General features: G+C 36.7%; 1 protein-coding gene across 1 annotated transcript; it reads right to left on the minus strand.

Annotated features, from left to right (window-relative positions):
• Positions 1 to 413: 413 nt before the first annotated feature.
• LOC131613941 (uncharacterized) lies at positions 414 to 16,417 on the minus strand. The gene is made up of 8 exons (XM_058885582.1): positions 15,638 to 16,417; positions 15,469 to 15,574; positions 14,771 to 14,890; positions 14,391 to 14,530; positions 1,131 to 1,397; positions 981 to 1,050; positions 618 to 901; positions 414 to 482 (listed from the first exon to the last, which is right to left on the minus strand). Exons 1-8 carry the CDS (start codon positions 16,415 to 16,417, stop codon positions 414 to 416), a joined length of 1,836 nt encoding a protein of 611 aa, XP_058741565.1.
• Between the last annotated feature and the right edge of the window lie 3,718 nt (positions 16,418 to 20,135).

Consider the following 20,135-nt stretch of genomic DNA (forward strand, 5'->3'; position numbering starts at 1 on the left):
TTGGTTTGCTGAATTGTTGCCTGACGAGACTCAGCCTCCTTTATCTTCTCTTCGAGCATTTTAATTTCCTGTTTCCAGGACTTGATATTCTTTTCACATTCGTCATACACTTCTTGATTCTTCAAGCGCTTTAGCTTAAGGGCGTCACCCTTTTTGGTTGCATCAGTAGCAGATTTCCATGAAGAACTATGAGAAGCCATCTTCGCAGTGAGTTATTCGTCAACATTTTGCTTCCGAAGAATGTTAGACTGAAGCTGTTCGATTAGAGAGCTTAGCAATATAATCACCTCTGAGACTTCTTTTGAAACCAGAAGTAGATCCACCTTCTTTAAAAGTTGGTTCAAGCTATGACCTTTGGTAGGATCCTTACTAAGAATTTTGACAAGGTTGGTTTCGAAGAACTTCTCCTTTATCTAATGAAGAACACCAGAAGTATCCTCTTTGTCACCAGATTCTGTCTGAACAGCTGGAGAAGTTTCGAGCTCAGAGTACGAAATATTATCAATATTCATCATGGCCTTGAGGAAGCTGAGAGGATCAGTTTGCTTAAGTTGCTCCAATTCTGAAGGGGTAGGCTTTGTTGGGGCAGACATCGAAGTAGTTCCAGAAGTAACTACGGTCCCAAAGGTCGAAGTTTCGTGAAGATCGGTTTTGGCCAATTTGGAGGTTTCTTCCATATCATTTTTTTCAGACACAATATCTTCACTACCAGTTGGTTGTTCAGCTGTATTGACGCTACCTGAACCCTGACGATCTTCTCCCATATTGTCCTTCGTATGAGTAGGAGGAGAATCGTCAGTTGAATGGCTTTCTTCAACTACCGTAGTAGGAATGATAGTTGCAAGAGGTTGAGTATCTTCGAGGACTGGGGAGAGCACGTGAGATTGGTATTGAGAAAGATCTGCGTCAAAAAATTAGAATTAATCATGTTGGAACGGTTGGAAAAAATTTATTCGTCATAAAGAAGAACATACGCTTACTTTGGAGATTATCAAAGTCAATGGCGAGATCGAAAGCCTTAAGATTGGAAGTAGCTGTGCCAGCATCGTCCTACAGTTACAAGGTAAAATGTCAACTTGATCGTTTACGTTAAAATTTACATAAATGATTATGTTATGAAATTCAAATACCTTGGCTGGAATATTATCTGGACTTGAGTTATGGCTTTCCACAACAAGGGCATTACTAGTGGCTTTCAGGGGTGACTCTTCAGAAGACACTTTATCACTTGGCGAAGTAATCTTCGAAGAACCAGACCCCTTTTCTTTGCCTGAAGGAGTGACAGCCTTCTGTCTTTTCTTGTGTCCTTGCCTGGTGCGAGGAGGAGATTTGTCTTCATCGTCTGAAACAACTGTTTGAGAAGCTTTTCGCTTCGAATATACCGGAGGTTTCGAAGTCTGAAGAATATAAATTGAGCAAAGTAAGTACTATCCACAGAATATACAAGTTGGAATATAAAATGCGTATGTACCGTGGGTTTCTTGCCGGTCGTGGTAGAATCACTCCCACTTGTCTTGTTGCTCTTCGAAACTCCAGAATCCTTTTGTACAGCGGCTTCTTTGATCTTTCTCTTTCGAGCAACGGCTGTAGTTGAAACTGGAATCAGTATTTCAGCGAAAAAAGAAAAGTTAGTCGAAAATTGTCTAAACCCAAACCTTCAGGTATTGGAGTCAAGACACGAACATGTTCAAGATCTATATGAAGATGTCCTTTGAAAGTATCCAGGGTATGCTTAGTCGGGACCACTCGTTCAACGCGTTTTTTAGTGCTTTCCTGAAGAATTTTAAAAGCGTTCCCTCACACGAACCAGTCTGGGAAAGGAGGGCTTAAAGCCACACCAAAATCAGCACTTGGCAGTGGAGGGAATTTTGGAGGATTAAGTTTGAAAGCCACTTCATAACGCAGTTCTGGTCGAACAGACGAGGGCAGTTTCAACTTATCCAGTTTAGCAGAAAACTTTTCGCGTAAAATGACTGCAGCTTCACGAACGATCCGACTAAGATCATCAGGCCTGTAAATAGTCTCAAAGAATTTTTGAAAGGCTTGGATTTCTTAAATATGGGTCGAAGTACCTTTGTGAAAGTTTTCCTGCACATCAGCAAAAGATGCGGTTAATTCTCGAGTAAGGCTCTCAGCATCAAAGATTTGTGTGGTGTAGTAATCTGTCCACCATTGATGGAAATCTGGAGTAGAATAAAGGGCAGGTTCGAAAGAAATAGGAGAAAGATTGGTAACACCAGCGTATCTGGCAATTTTGGACTCGCACTCTTCTTCAGTTAGATGTAAAGTGTATAGACACATGTGGTTCCTCTTGTCATACAAGCATTTGAGTTTCATCTGGACTAATCCAAACTGTCTTGATACAAGGTTTGGTTGGTAGCCAAGGAGAACACATTGGCCCTTGGAGGGTCGAAGTCGGTGATAGAATAGCCTTGGAGTGAGAAAAGCTTCCCAAATGGTCATGGACTCAACTTCTTGATCTTGAGACATTACTGGAAACTTTCGAGTGAACCATTCAGGACCCACTGTCCTGTTTACGAATGGAGCCATCGAAGGGCTGAATTGATAACGTTGGGCGAACATCATTGTATATGCTAAAAAATGTTCACGAAGCTTCCCAGTTTCTTCTTTTGGAGTGAGCAGAGCCAACCGTGTTCCTTCTACAGTTCGGTTTTTTATGTTTGGATCTTCTTCGTTGACAATACCTCAAAATGGGAGGTGAGCTTCGAAAGTAGCATTGAGCCACAGTTGCAGAAACCAGAAAGGACCAGCAAAGAGCAGAGATCCTGATTTATAACTCTTAACGAAGTCTGTTGCCTCACCAAGGTTTTCATAGAGGAATCCTAAAATTAACTGGCTTAGGTTTAATCTTTTTCCAGCATGTAGCTGATTAGCCATGCAAAGGTACCTCTTTGCTACCTGTATAGACCTAGAACAGAAAACGCACCTCGAAAGCCATAACGCTAGAAAAGCAATATGTTCTTCGTCCGAAACTACTGCATTTGCTTCGTCATGGTATTTTTGGATAAAAGCAGTATAAGTAACTGTCGCTTCGTTAAATTTGATGGTATCAGTATCCATGACATTGGGGTCAAAGGTTTCTCCGGTTGGTCGAAGCCCTGTGATAGCGGCTATGTCAAAAAGGGTGGGAGTGACCATTCCACACGGAAGATGGAAAGTATTATGGGAAGCATCCCAGAAGTGGACTGACGCTACTAACATGGTTTGGTTATATTCTAGACCTGTTTTAGATAATTTAATTAGGTAATAAATCCCTAATTGTTCCCAGAAAGATGCCTTTTGTTTTTCTACCCTTGCTAGCCAGGCATAGTACAATTCAGGATCTTTTGCTAAAGGAATGGACCTAAAGACTTTCACAAAATTGGTTACATAGTTTAACCTAATTTTCTCTAAGGTTGAAAGGGCCGCAGTCGAAGTTTCCTCTGCGCGGTCAGGATTTGCTAAGATTGGATGACCATCTTCATCTATCCTATTCTTGCTAACTAGAGGCCTAGTTTTATAATAAGCAGGAAAGAATTTATTCAAAGAGGAGTTAGTTTCTCCTGGTAAAGGACCCATGAAGGCATGAGTTTTTCCATAAAGTTCAAAGGGAATGATTACCTGAGAAGCATAAATGGCGCGCACTTCTGCACTATTTGGGTTTGGTATGTACTCTTGATCCCCCATCTGTGTAGATTTCTGAAGTTTCAAAGCGGGTTGAAGAACGTTTGAAGAAGACGCCATGAGTAAGTTTGATTTGGGAAATGGGTTTGAATGTAACCAGAGACGTTCTTTTCTGTGGAAAGAATGAGGAAATAGAGGTGAAAGTTATATGAGGGTAGGAGTTCAAGTATTTAAAGGTTTAACGGAAACCCTTTCAAATCCTTTGGGTAAAAGCCAAGAGACACGCGGCAGACGTTGATTTAATCCAACGGCGGTCGAATAGTTATTAGCTTTACTCCTAGTATATAGGAGTAATGATCATGAAGTAAGACCAGAACGTGGGAATGTAAGTTATGAGTAGACATCTTTGAAAATGACAAGAGGTTTTGGAAACAGAGTCATAAATGATTATGACGTCAGTCAATAGTCTCGGAACTCTAAAACGAAATCTTATTATAACAAGAAACACCTATTTCTCTTGTTTTTCGAAACAGGCATTTATTGGGGGCAATTTGTTAGCTGAAGATTTCGTTTGAGAAGAATGTCCTTCAAAGATTTGGAATTCAAAGGAAGATGGTTATTGATGATCATCTTTGAAGATAAAAATGGCTACTGATGGCCATGCTTCGAGAATGATGTTTAAGTTGGAACAAAGATAGTGAGCGCCGAAGCTAAATTCGAAAAGAATGGTTGTTGGGACTTAGACGTTTTTGCGAAATATGCGAAGTACTGAAGCTTAGCGTGTTTTCGTGGCATTCTCGATTCTGATTACGTTGCCACGCGTCGAAAGAGGATTCAGGCGGGAGGATTTGAATTTTGAAGTAGTTTATATAACTACACAAAGACAGATGGCATCCCAAGGATTCTCGAAGAATAACGTGGCATCAGATTAGTGTAGGACCGTTAGGGTCAAATTTAGTATAAATAAGGATCTTAGTATTAGGATTCTGTGTGTTCATTTTGTACAAATCACTCACATATTACTCAAGTATCAAGTGTTAAGAGAAAGAGTTCGCTGAGAAATGTACGTATGACACCAACACCATTTTAAATACATGTGTATTTTCCTTTATTCAAGTATCTTTCGATATTACTGCATTCCATTTACTTTATGTCATTTATATTCCTGCACTCTTTACTTTCATGTCATCTAATTTTCGAAGCGTTTAACTTTTCTGCACTTTAAGATTCTTGCACTTTTACAGTTTTGTCTTATGTTTTATCTTTAACTTACCTTTCGCTGATGTTATATTTACGTGTATAACAAGGTGATTGCTAATCTTTATTTCCTTGATTAAGTATTTCTTATTTCGAGACACACCAACCATAGACATAATTCAAACTATCATGAATATCAACCTTTTTGACTATGTCCTAGGATCAATCTAGTCGATCCTGCGAGTAACCAAATCATATTTATTATAGTTTGGAAGACTAGCGGTTGTTTACCGGAAATCACCGTAAACAGTAAGATGAAACATCCTCAAAGGGTGCACAGTCATCTTGATTGAGCTTGGTAGAAGGGTCAAAAAGAGCGTTATCAAGTTATAAGTCTGATCGATAAATTAACAAGTGTACTAATCTATCAATATAGTAATAATGGAAAATCTCAAGTATCAATGATCTCGAGGACAACTTGGTGATATAGAGTAGAGATTTCATTATAGTTAAACAAAAGCAATATGTGGTTTTGGTTTGGGAATTTTTCTAATTATAAAGAAACTGATAATAAGAAGTAAACATAATTGTTGAACATACTAGGGAAGGTGTGTGTTTGGACTCATTGAAGATTCTAAATTGGCCTTGCAACAATTTTTCAGACACAATTGATTACCAGTTCTTAAGGGTGTTTATTTTTAATTAAGTTCTTACTGAACAAACATTTAATCATTCAAACTAAACCCTATGTCCATAGAGAGTTATATATGAAATTAAGCAATTTATAATCAAGAACAATTCAGTTTCTATAGGCTATCCGTAGTCCTATGTAATAATATCTATTATAAAATACTCTTAAATAAGGATTGACATTGACCGTGAATCAATTCTAAATTTTTTTTGAAAGAGAAAGCACTAAGCACAAATTAAAAGTAAATCAAATATATGTCAAATAGTTGTCATTACAAGGTTTAAGAGAAAACCATCAATAAGATCCAAATCAGGGACACCCATAGCATTGAGGGGTTTAGCTACTAATAGAAATCGAGAAAAACATAGTTAAAATCATAGTCACTTCATAAATTTAGATTAATAGGTCTTCAATCGTGAAAAGATCTAGAAAATCTTGATCCACCTTGAAAATATGAGGTTTCCAGCCTTCAAAATCCGTCTTTGCCGTAAAAAACGTCCAACCCTCAGAAATTTGCATTATGAAGTTAAATAGAGTGAAATTCGTGTTTCTTGCGTTTCTGGGCTTCTTTACGAGTATGGCCTTCTTTTCTTTGCTACTTCATACGCGTATGGACCAAGGTGGCTCGTATGGTCGGCCTTGTCCCATATGCGTAATATGTTGATCTGGCATGCCTTGTTGTTGTCGGTATCCCATACACGTATGAACACCCCTTATACGCGTATGAGCAATGATTCCCTTTTTGCGCCCTTCAGCTATTACACATATCGAGCGTGGTGGTTTGCAGGGCCATACATGTATATCTTCCCTTATATGCGTGTTAAATTCTTTTTTCAGTGGGTAAATATTTGTTTTGTCGTATCCTTAGGGATTGGAGCGATATCACAGCCGTTCCACAGTTACTATGATTTTAAGTTAAGGTTTGCAAAGGTTTTGGTTATGAAAGTTATCGATAGCATGAAAAGTATGTAACAATGATAAAATATTAAGAATTTAACGGTTTAAGAGACATGTCAATATTAGATTCCATTTTCCTATTTCATATGTATTTGAATAATCTAGCATGTGATCTAGTTAATAATCAATATAATTACGTATCACTCATCAACACCGTTTATGTCTAACCGATGTTGCAGTTTTTTCCATATTTTTTAATCAAAGATGTCTATACTCATTAAACCACATAATAATCATTAAACTTTGATACTTGTGAATATTAAATTCAAATCTATGTCTAAAGTTTGACTTTTAGGCTTTGTTTGCGAGTTTGGAGGGGAAAGGAGGGGAGGGCTTTGGAAAATAGGAAGAATCGAGTGAAAAGAGTAAAAAGAATTTGGGTAGGAGGGTTTTGGGGGGTTTGGTTTTCTTCATAATACTAAAAACCCCATAAAATGGGGGAACTCAAAAATTGTATTGAATGAGGATTTTGGAGGGTTTTGGAGGGCTTACATAAATTTTTCAAATATCTTTTAGGTTGTTATAGTATTCTGAAAATTAAAAATTTAGTAATGATAACGACTCTTTTATCATTCTAAACAAAATATTTTTTCAAAAAATGTCAAATATTTTCCTATATTTTTTTAAATTTTCGTTTTCGGAAGCCTTCCCCTCCCCTCCCCTCCCCTCCAAACTCGCAAACAAATCCTTTGTAGATGACAACTAATGTTAAGACTTGAAAAATACTTGTCAAAGATGATTCAAATAAAAGATATAACATACATGCAAAGATAATCATCTTTATTGATTATAAACTTGTTCATATACAAAATATTATGAGAAATGCATACTATTTTAGTTAAATATCTCTACTCTTGACACCATGAGTTTAGCTACACATCATGCGTGTAGCTTACTTTACAAGTAATAGAAGAGAGATGAATGAGCATCCAAGATGATTGATCGATCAATAATGCGTATCCTTCTCGGATTAACCAATTAAATGATTTTTATATCTTGTTCTTGCCTACAAAATATTTATATGTCAGAACGTATGAGAAAATGGAAGAAGATCCACAAAAATATCTAACATGGACCTATATATACACATTCTGCTCATACAGATTCTCCCGGCGTCAAAAAACTTCATCAGGTGAAGTTTCACTTTCCTAGCTGGCAGTGCACAGACTCCACCATGCTGGCCAAAATATCCAATTTCTCCCGTCGCCCACAAGCCTCGTCAGGCGAATTCCCCGCTCCTTGGTCGTCCAACGAAATTTCCCTAAATCAGAGATAGAAGCTATTGGATTTTGACAAATTCTGCTCGCCCCAACCTCTCCAGGCGACGCCATGCTAGGCTCGCCCCAAGCTCACCAAGAGAAATTGCCTTTACATCACATTTTTGATTTTCTTCTTTTCTTCTTCACTTGGACATGCTTTTGTGGCAACTTTTTTTCCCTGTTTTTGCTTCAAAATCAAGAAACATATTACACATACCATAATTATATACATTAACACTATTTTCACATAAACATCGGAAGTTCAATGACTAATAGCATTAAAAAGAGCTTAAAATGCCAAGTTTAGGTATGGAAAATTAAACACATTTGGCACTTATCAATGCATATGGGCAGGAAACTTGATAGATCTCCATTTCTTCTGATCATGCATTATGGCCCGATTTTAGCTCTGATAATATTTCCTTTGGCGCTTAAGACCTGTAAATAACATGTACACTACACCATGCGCGTAAAAGTAGCTATAAAATGCTCAGATCACGAAAAATACAGACTTCACATAATCTGACTCAAAATACCTTGAATTAAGACACAAGTAAAACAATTTACCTGATTTTTGATGTTTAAATAATGATAAATATAACACAAGTGGTGACTAATCACAACTCTAAACTTAGCTTGTTGCTTGCCCTAAAGCAACATTCAGAACAAAGAAATCATGTCACTCCCAAATGAAAGAAATTTTTTTACGTACTTTATTACCTCTGAGATCTTCTATTGCTCTCTCTTGTTGCTACCTTCGAATTTTGTTGGATTACCGAGGTCGACTGATCTGCGGCACCTTCACTTAAAAGTACTTCTTCACGTATCAGCTCAATTTATACACTCACCAAATCTCCCAATATTAATGTGTTTTTCACTCGAAATTCGCAGTATACAATACCATACCATAGGCTTGAATACATTATCTTTCGATATCAAGGTGCACGATACACACTCTTTTTGAGCTCTTTTATGGTTGCAACGAGGCTAGGGTTATGGTGGGATAATTTTGGAAAAGTAGGCTAAGATTCAGAAACGATACGATCGTTATCTTCACTATGCCCATTCTGATGGATTACTGCTCGCATTCTTTCTTGCACTCATCCTTTACGACCAGCTATTATCGAGGACTCAACTTTTGGATTTGTCTTTATTTTTGATATCTGCTAACTTCTCCTTCTTTCAAGTGCCCTAATGATTATTTTTCTTTTATTTTTTCCCAATTTGATTTTTCAAATTTTCATCTTTTCTTTTTTTTCTTTTTATTTTTCAATCATCAAGTGTCGTCATTTGTACTAACCCTGCAATCCTACCTCAAACTTAAAGATTGATATCCCAACAGCAACCCCAAACTTAGAATTAACATAGATATTATAACTCACGTAACTAATCTTAAAAAGGTGGGGAAGTGTTTGGGACATGGGATAATATGATGCTTTTATTAAAACTAACAAATGTATAAAGGCTCAAATGGGGTTAACAATGGATAGTAATAAACGGGATGGCTAAAAAGGCTTGAGGGTAATAACAAAATATCTATGTTGTTAAAGTCTTAAATCTTCCTCCCACAAAAGTATTAAATCTTAAATCAATAGCGTTAAATAAACATCTATGTCGTTCCCTGGTTGTTTTGTAACCGAAATCATCATCGATAGCATTATATACTTGCGCTTCATGCCCAACCCTGAAGATAGGTTGTAAATTATGAGAAGAACCGACCATGATGTATGGTTAGGACTATAATTACCAAAAGGGTTCATTTCGTCAGTAGAAAGCCCATGCCTAAGGTTCCTCGGTTCAAGGGAAAACTTTGGAAACAAGGAATCAATTTTCTTCCATTGCACTGAATAAGCTACATGGCGAATTTTTCCATCATACACTCTTTCATATGCACGCCATTTAGTATTCTTTGCATCACTAATATTAGCTAACAATCTTTTGAATCTTGGAATTACCGGTTGGTACCACATTACCTTGGCAGGAACACCCTTGCTAGTTACACCATCATCGTCATCAACATCATTCTCCTTCTACTTGTCACATGACTTCCCACACCTCGAACATTCCTTTAAGTTTTTAAACTTTTTCCTATATAATATGCCATCATTACGACATGCATGTATTTTGACATAATCCAAACCACTGGAAAAAATATATTCTTGGCCTCATAAGTACGATTCGACAACGTATTACCTTCATGGAGCATTTCTTTCAATAACTCAAGTGATTCAGTGAAACTTTTATTCGTCCACCCACATCTTGCCGTAACATTAAATAGTCTTAACACAACTGAATATCTTGAGAAACATTTACATCCCAGATACAACAAATGTTCTATGTCTCTTTCAAAGTATCTAGCACATTAGCTTTCTTGAAAGCATATACTCTAGTATCACGAATGATGTCTTCTAGAGTATCATTCATAAATTCATCATCTTCAACTGTATGTGACAAATGTATTTTTTTGTCCCTTCACCATGCCATTCTCATTTACTTTTTTCATATTGATTGATTTTGTCGGAACGATATAATACAGCAAATGTACAGTCGATCGTGTAGTTTTAAAAGATTATTGAACCCACAGAGAGTAATAATCAAACTAATGTTATCTGTTGTTGCAGAGTAAAGCTGGGGCTAATGAATAATAGGATTTGAACTAAAATGAAAATGGTTACTAAAATGGTTTTAAGGATTATAACGAACCAAGACCGTCATACGAAATCCGTGCTCCTAAAGGACTGGTAGAAGTCGCATACTAATTGTTATATGAATGCATTCTGTAGAAATTATTGACTTAAAGACTCCGCCTCACGCTCTCGCGGTCTCGACAAGAACCACACTTCCTAACCACGGGATTTTTCTCTCGCTGGCCCGTTTTAATTAAGAAGCGTATTTTGAAAGCCACTTAGATCCTAATCAGTACTTAAAGCTCTCTCGTTGTTTTTAAGACTGATGTCTAGTTTCTACTATCCGGTTTATTCCTCACGCTCTCGCGAATCTTGGTCTAGACCTTAGTTTGTCTCACACTCTCGTGCCAAAACAGTAGCATAATATTAGAAATTAAACCAAAACAGTTTGCATACATAAATTCGTACCCATTATTCACTACCAAATCCCATTGGTGACAATGGTCCTTATACGACAGACTCTAAAGGGTTTAGCAAGTCATAGCATTAATTAGAATATACATGATCATGGTTACTTTACATGAAATAGACATGGCATACAAATTGATAATAACAATATAAAGCATAAATCCACGAATAATAAAAACCTTAAATAAATGAAATAAGAACTTTAATTGATTTTGATTATGACGGCAAGATGCGTGTTCCAAGTGTACAGAGAAATTAAACAGTACAAATATATAGTATTCTATGGCGGTATTTCGACAGAGCTTCCGCACTACTTGGACACCCTAAAGTAGCTCCCAAATGGCCTATTTATAAAAAATCTAAGCCTGGTAACTGCACTTGGTCATTCCAAGAAGTGGAGGGAAGATTCAAATCACAATAATTGCTGATAACTGCTCCTACTGCAAAAATTGTATTCTGTGATCTAATGGCGAACGTCATTAGGGTAATGGCGAACACCATTGCCTTACTTCATTAATTGACGTGGAAGGCAAGGATGGAGAACGCCATTTGTTGGTGGTGAACGCCATATCAGCAAACTCTGCAGAACTTCATGATTTGTTGCTCTTTCTTGCTCTTTTATCTTCTTTTTGACTGGGGTTGCCAAGCAAAGCTGGATATTATCGAAACCTGCATAACTAAGTAAAACACATACTAACAACATGCACAATGAGCTTAAAAACACGATATAAATCCTAGTTATCACAAATTATAACATTTTTTACAAGGACACCAAAAAATACCATTATTATCAAGAAGGTTTTGTTCCGCGAAATCAAGAAATTGTATCATTCCAATCTCATACTATTTACTTTATCTATTGGCTTTCATCCAACTACGATCCATAATCACATAAAACTTCTGAAAATAAAATTAAAATAGTACAAGACTAACAAAAATAAAAAAAAAAACAATAATGGAAAAAAAACAAAAACAAGAACAACAGTAGTGGAGAACAACAACAACAATGGATAAAAACAACAACAAGAATAATATACTAGAGAATAATGATCAGAGAGTTTTTTCATTCTCTAGGGATTCCGTCCTCCTTGGAGAATAATGGTGTTCTTCCGTTGGCTGGAAAAGAAGTGTTCTTTCGCCAGGCCTTGAAAAGTGAATGAGGTAGACACTAAGAGGGAATAATAAAATATAATGAGTATGTATCACAGTTTTACGGAAAACCGAGGTAACATATCCAACTTAAAAACTATAAAAAATAATGGTGCCTTTTTTATTCCAAAAAGAATAAAAATTTAGAGAGTTTTTTCTCGATTTATATAAAATTGAGCCAACATGTCCGACACAAAATCTATTAAAAATAAAGGCCACATTTTTTTCTAAATAAAACATAAAATTGCAGGAGCTGTGAATCGAATTTAAAACCCGGAGCATCTATTTATGTCGATTATTTTTAAAACCGAGTTGCATATTACTTTTTTTATAAATAAAATAAGGCGCTCCCATTACATATACCTGAACGATAGAAAAACACATAGAAAGGGGGGATTGAATAAGGGTAACTCAAAAACTTGGAAGATAAAAATAACGAACACAATTATTTTTATCCTGGTTCGTTGTTAACCAAACTACTCCAGTCCACCCCTGACAAGGTGATTTACCTCAACTGAGGATTTAATCCACTAATCCAACTGATTACAATGGTTTTCCACTAAGATACCCTCTAAATCTTCTAGAGTCTACAGATCACAACTTGATCACTCTAGGAATCCTTTTACAATTAATGTAAAATAAATGTTTACAAGAGTTTAGATTTGCTTCTAATAAAGCTGTAATCACAACTGTGATATTTCTCTTAAGTTCTATTCTTAACACTCACTAAGATATTACAAAGGTTGTGAGGTTGAAGTAGAAGTTCTTTAGCTTTTGATTTTGACAGCGTTTCTGTAAGTTTTGCGCAAGTGTTGTTGGCTGCTTCTGATCAGAACTTCTATATATAGGCGCTTGAGAGGAAATGACCGTTGGGATGCATTTAATGCTTTGCGTGAATAGTACAACGCTGCATTTAATGTTTCACACTTTTGTCAACTACCTTGAGCCATGCTTTTGCTGCTTTTACTGACTTTGCCTTTTGTAGCTTCTAACGTTCCTTTTGTCAGTCATAGATTTGACATTACAGCCTTTCATCTTGTACTTTCTTCTGGACTCAGATTTTGTAGATAACAACGTTTGAATATCAGAGTCATCAGCTTTGGTGCAGAGCATCTTCTGTCTTCTGACTTTGAAGTGCTTTGAGCGTGATACCATCAGAGCTTCAGAGCTTGTACTTCTGACTTCCATTCTTCTGATGCTTTCCAGTTCATGTTCTGATTCTGCATGACCATCTTCTGATGTCTTGCCAGAGCATGTTCTGATGAAGCCATCCAGAACTTTCTAGGTCAGTTGCTTCTGAATGGTGATTTGTGCATACTCTTTATATATTTCCTGACATGGAAAACTTAAAGGATTAGAGTACCACATTGTCTTATACAAAATTCATACTTAATGTTATCATCAAAACTAAGAATATTGATCAGAACATTTCTTGTTCTAACAATCTCCCCCTTTTTGATGATGACAAAAACATATATAATTGATATGAATTTGTATCCAGAATATCAGATGAACAAATACAATTACACAGATATAGCATAAGCATATAATCAGAGTGTGTGAATATGTCTCCCCCTGAAATTAATACTAGAAGAATTTATAAATAAAATACTTCCCTGAGTATTTTTCCATTTCAGTTGAGACTTTCACGTTGAACTTAGAACTTCAGAACATTCAGAGCTTCTCTTCAGAGCTTCCATTGGACAGCTTCAGAGCTTTGAATTTCTCTTTGTGATCACTTGTATCAGAGCTCTATTATCTTCAGTCTTCTTATGTATCTGAGCTATCAGAACTTGAGACTTCTTATATCAGAGCTTCTAGGTTTGATTACATCATTTCTTGCTTCTGGACTTGAAGCTTCAGAGCACTAAACTTGCTTCAAATCTTTAAGAGCTTTATAATTGCTTTTCCCATGTATTTGCTTCTTATTTTGAGCTTGTCCAGAATATCACATTCCTGCAAAAACTATCAAAGACAGAAAAATTGCAAATAATTGTTAGGAATGTTGAGACTTAAGCCCAGCAACTGATATTATAAATCAATTCAATTATCACATTTCACCCCCTTTTTGTCATAACATCAGAAAACATAAAAGATTCAGATGAAAGACACACAGAGTGAAGAAAGAAACAAATATTTCATTGATAATTAATCAGAAGAAGATAATACAAAAGCAGATGCAAGCAAGAAACAGATGGCAAAACAAAGAAAAACCAACTAAGACACAAGACAGACTACGACTGGCTAAACTTAAAAGCTAAGGCGGCCAGAAGGTTCTTAATATTATAAGTGTCTTCAGCTTTCTTCTTGGGTCTTCATCCAAGTTCTGAACTCTGCATTGGTGTCATCTTGCTTGTCCAGACGACTAGCCAAGCTTGCTTGATTCTGTTGGAGTTCCTTCATAGTGTTCAGTAGAACAGAGACAGAAGGGTCAGCAGAAGAAGCATCTAAACTATTTTCCAGAACAGGATGAGAAGCATTAGCTTCAACCATTTGAACATCTTCATGATTTTCCTCAACAGGAATATCTTCAGCAGAAGTTCCTACAGAAGGTAGCCCTTTGAAAACAGGAATTTCAGGTTCTATAGGGTACTATACTTCTAGGTAAACTAATTCAGGAGCCTTTTCCAGAGGATTCTCCCTGAACCAGTTAAACAACCACTGAAAATCTCCAGTCAGAACCTTGTATGGATGTGGATTCCATACAACGATTGCTAGAGGATTATCTTCTTCCAATTCATCAACAAACTGCTTCTCTTCCAGAGGATTCTAGTTGGTGATGGGATGGTAGTACTTGCCATCATCATACTCCAAAAAGAATCCAGAAGGACCAGGAGCAGCAGCTAAGCAATCTTTCTGGCGATCTAGAAAGTCAGCCTGTATCTCCTCACCAAAAGCTCTCCAGAGCTTGCCAACAGCTACATGATCCAGCTTGGAGTCATGAGCAACCTTCAGAGCATCTAACCCTGTCCGTACCTTATATTTTAATAATTCAAAACGAATATCAACAGAGGGTTTAGGAGGGTTGATTCTGAGACGGGTGATAGGAGAGTCTGGATTAAGAATGAAATAAGGTTCAGGTTCTCTAGAGAACAAAGCATAGGTGGTTGAAGAGGATAGAGAGGATGATGAATCTGCTGTGGATGAAGATGAAGGGTCATTTATTGGTGAGATTGCAGAAGGAATGAAGGTGGTTGAAAAGATATTTTCAGATGAAATTTGTGGAAAGACAACATTTAGAGGTTGGGGGTCAAGAGTTGGTTCAGAATGAAGTGGACGGTTTCTTTTAGTGGTGGTGGAAAAGGATGGAAGATCAGAAGGTGGTGTGGTCTTTTCTGAGGGGGAAGGTCAGAGGTAGAATGTAAATCGGAGGTGTCTACATTATCAATATCTTCTATGAGCTTCTGAAGCTCTTCAGAAGTTCTAGGAACTTTAAGGGACTCTGTTGATACGTATTCAGAACTATTAACAGGTACAGAGTCAGAGATAACAATACCTGAAGGTTTCTTCTGCTTCTTGGCTTTCTTTGCAGCAGGAGCTTCTTCTGTGACCTTTTTCTTCAGCTTCTTCTGTTTCTTCTTCTTATCCTTTTTCTTTAACTCCTATAAAGATGGAAGAGTTCTTCCACGAATCCATGTAGGGTCAACTTCTGACTGGTCTCTTACATAAGATTCCAGATATAGTTGAACAGATTTTGATAGTTCTGCCTTGAACATCTGAGGGAAATCAGCAACAGGAGTTCTTCTAGTCAGAATATCAGGAAAATCCTTAGGAGTGGTGGTCACCTTTTGAATTAACTGCATTCTTCTCAAGGACTGAGCAGTTAAAATACTCCCACGAACAACAGTCAGATCTTGAATAGAGCCAGCTGCTCTCAGAGTATCTATCAAACCACTCTCAGTCAGAATGTCTGATATCAATCTTCCCATGGGAATGGTATTCTTCTTAATCTTGGGATACTTCAAACGTTCTGCTTCCCTTGATTCTGTTACATGAGTACACAGATGATTGAACAGAACATGAGGCAAGTTGATTCTCATACCCTTTCCAATGCAGTACAGAATGAACTGCTGATCCTGACTTATATAGGTTGCAGAATTTGTAGCTTTTCTGTGATAGAAAGATCCCAGAATGATCTTTTCCCAAACTCTGTATGAAGGCTTCAAATCTGTAGAGTGAGGTGATCCTATTCCAGAAGTAAACAACTCTGGATGAACTTTTTCCCAATTAGTTCTACTAGGGAGAGCACTAGTAATTCCACCCAAACCTTCAAGATTGTATAACTTCCTTATCAGATTCTCAGAAACAACCACTTCTTGACCTAGCACGAAGGAGATGATAGCAGTTGGAGTAATAGTGGCATGAGTCCAAAATTCCTTAACCAAGAGAGGGTAAACTGGTCCAATTAGACGTTCAAAATAGTTTGCCCATCCTTGAACCAACATATCTGTTTTGATTTTGAAATCATGTGCTAGCAGATTTTCAAAATCAACCATAGATTCATAGAGAACTTCCAGTTCATCATAGGGAATCAAACACGTCTTCAATGGAGTAGAGACAGATTTCTTTTGTTGTTCTTGTTAAGAAGACGAAACCTTGCATTGAACATTTGATGAGGAAGCCAGTGAAGCACAACTGAGATTACTGGGTTTCGTAACTTTAGGGTTTTTGAAGAGAGAGAAAAAAAGGCAAAAATGCATAAACAATGAACAGTGAAGATGAACGGAAAGAGATGAAATGAATGAGAGATGCGTTTATATAGGCACGGATTTGAAATAATATGCAATGAAATTCTGAATGAGAGAGATTACAGAATTTGAATCAATCACATTTTATGCTGAATGACGTTAGGAGAGATAATGTGAAATTTGAAATGTTTTGCACAGTTACCTAGGGCGGCGTCTCATCAACTGCATGCATGCTTGTCCCTTCAGAATGAACACGTGGTCATCATCTAGAATAGCTGGTGACAGTTGTTTTGCTTTAACAGAAATTCTGGATCATACTTAGACATATGAAACATTAGCAATAACAGATTCAGAGTATCTAAAAGATCAACATATCCAGAACATCTCATAAGAAGATAAATAAGAATTTCAAATCTAATCCGTATTCAGATCTTCTCATAATCTCATTCTGAGCATAAACCCATACTGATATTCTTCAGAATGAACTTAAACCTATCTTCAGCAAGGGGTTTTGAAGATATCAGCCCACTGATGTTCTGTATCCATAAAGTTTAAAGAAAGAACACCCTTCTGAACATAGTCCCTAATAAAGTGATGTTTAATCTCAATATGTTTAGCTGTAGAATGTAAAATAGGATTCTTAGATAAACAGATAGCAGAAGTATTATCACAGAATATAGGAATGTTACTCTCATATATCTGATAGTCTTCTAGCTGACTCTTCATCCAGAGCATTTGTGTACTACATCCAGCAGCAGCAACATATTCTGCTTCTGTTGTAGAGAGGGCAATTGTGGCTTGCTTCTTGCTATACCAGGAGATCAGATGACTTCCCAGAAACTGACAGCTTCCAGAAGTACTTTTCCTTTCAACTCTATCTCCAACGTAATCAGCATCACAATATCCTACTAAGTTGTATTCTTCAAATCTTCTGTAGACTAAACCAACATTAGTAGTACCTATCAGATACCTCAGAATTCTCTTAACAGCAGTTAAGTGAGATTCTCTAGGATCTGATTGGAATCTAGCACACATGCATACATTGAATAAAATATCAGGTCTAGAAGCAGTAAGATATAGAAGAGATCCAATCATACCTCTGTAGAGTTTCTGATCTACCTTCTTGCTTACCTCATCCTTACCTAATACACACGTAGGATGCATTGGAGTCTTTGTTTCTTTGCTTTCTGAAAGATTAAACTTCTTCAGAAGCTCTTTCACATACTTGGTTTGATGAACATAAGTTCCTTCAGAAGTTTGATTAATCCGGATCCCAAGGAAATACCTGAGTTCTCCCATCATGCTCATTTCAAACTCTGCCTGCACAGACTTAGCAAACTCCTTTCCAAGTGTAGCATTAGATGTTCCAATTATAATATCATCAACATATATTTGACAAATTAAAATATCTTTTTTAAAGGTTTTACAAAAGAGAGTTGTATCCACTTTTCCTCTAGTGAAACCATTATCCAGAAGGAAATAACTTAATCTTTCATACCAAGCTCTAGGAGCTTGCTTCAGTCTGTATAATGATTTCTTTAGTTTAAAAACATGTTCTAGAGACTTAGAGTCTTCAAAACCATGAGGTTGGTGGACATAAACTTCTTCATCTATATAACCATTTAAGAAGACACTCTTAACATCCATCTGATACAGAGTGATGTTATTCTGAGTGGCAAAAGAAATTAATAGTAGAATATATTCTAACCTGGCCATTGGTGCAAAGGTTTCTGTATAGTCAATACCTTCTTGCTGACTATAGCCCCGAGCAACCAGTTTGGCTTTGTTTCTTACAACTTCACCTTTCTCACTCAGCTTGTTTCTAAAGACCCAATATGTTCCAATGATGTTAAATCCTTTAGGTCTTGGAACCAGATCCCAAACATCATTCCTTGCAAACTGATTTAACTCTTCTTGCATGGAAATTATCCAGTCAGCATCTTCCAGAGCTTGATCAACAGAAGTTGGCTCGATCAGAGATACTAGACCAAATTGACATTCTACATTGTTCTTAAGGAATGCTCTTGTTTTGATGGGATCATCTTTCTTCCCAATGATAACATCTTCTGGATAAGCAGAGTTGAGTCTAGAAGATCTTCTGAGTGTTGGCTCTTTAGAAATTCTGAGATTCTCTAAAGAAGCTGCAACTTGATCTTCTGAAACCTTGCTTCTGGGTTCTTCTTGATCTGAGTTAGAGATATCTATATCTGCAAAATTCTCAAACTGCTTTGGCTTTTCAAGACCAAGCTTATCATCAAATCTGATATTGATTGATTCTTTAACTACTAGAGTTTCAGTATGGTATACTCTGTAGCCTTTTGAGCATTCAGAATATCCAAGTAGAAAACACTTCTGAGCTTTAGAATCAAACTTAAGCAGATGATCTTTAGTATTCAGAATATAACATACACATCCAAAAGGATGGAAATAAGAAATGTTGGACTTTCTGTTCTTCCACAATTCATAAGGAGTCTTATTTAGAATAGGTCTTATAGAGATTTTATTTTGAATATAACATGGAGTGTTAATTTCTTCTTCCCAGAAATGCTTAGCCATATTGGTTTCATTGATCATGGTTCTGGCCATTTCTTGTAGAGTCCTATTCTTTTGTTCTACAACTCCATTTTGCTGTGGAGTTCTAGGACAAGAGAAATCATGGGCAATACCATTTTCTTTGAAATAAATTTCAAAGAATATGTTCTCAAATTCACCCCCATGATCACTTCTGACCTTTATGATTTTGCATTCCTTCTCAGATTGAATTTGAGTGCAGAAGTCAAAGAACAGAGTATGTGACTCATCCTTGTGTTTAAAGAACTTTACCCATGTCCATCTGCTATAGTCGTCTACGATGACTAGTCCATATTTCTTCCCTCTGATTGATGTTGTTTTGACTGGGCCAAAAAGATCAATGTGCAGAAGTTCTAGCGGCCTAGAGGAAGAGACAACATTTTTAGACTTGAATGCAGGTTTTGAAAACTTCCCTTTTTGACATGCTTCGCAAAGAGCATCTTATTTATATTTCAGATTAGGGAGTCCTCTGACCAGATTGAGTTTGTTAATATGAGAGATCTTTCTCAAACTAGCATGACCCAATCTTCTGTGCCATACCCACTGCTCTTCACTAACAGACAGAAGGCAAGTAACCTTTTGATTCTTAAGATCTGAAAGATCAATCTTATAAACGTTGTTCTTTCTCTTGCCTGTAAATAGGATTGAGCCATCCTTCTGACTAATAGCTTTACAAGACTTTTGATTAAAGATTCTGTCATAACCATTGTCACTTAATTGACTTATGGAAAATAAGTTATGAGCTAATCCATCTATTAAAATAACATTAGTTATAGAGGGAGAGTTACCAATGCATATGGTTCCAGAGCCAATGATTTTGCCCTTCTAATTCCCTCCAAACTTTACTTCTCCAGCAGATTTAAGTTCCAGGTCTTGGAACATAAACCTTCTTCCCGTCATGTGT

This window comes from Vicia villosa, linkage group LG6, assembly GCF_029867415.1.
Source record: "Vicia villosa cultivar HV-30 ecotype Madison, WI linkage group LG6, Vvil1.0, whole genome shotgun sequence".
Lineage (NCBI taxonomy): Eukaryota > Viridiplantae > Streptophyta > Magnoliopsida > Fabales > Fabaceae > Vicia > Vicia villosa.

Coding starts and splice junctions, on each gene's coding strand:
- LOC131613941 (XM_058885582.1), bottom strand. CDS start 16,417: ATGTTGGTTCAAGGATGGGCAAACTATTTTGAACGTCTAATTGGACCA. Junction 1,398..14,390: donor CTGCTGACCCTTCTGTCTCT/GTTCTACTGAAC, acceptor TATATTCTTCAG/ACTTCGAAACCTCCGGTATA. Junction 483..617: donor AAACTTCGACCTTTGGGACC/GTAGTTACTTCT, acceptor TCGTACTCTGAG/CTCGAAACTTCTCCAGCTGT.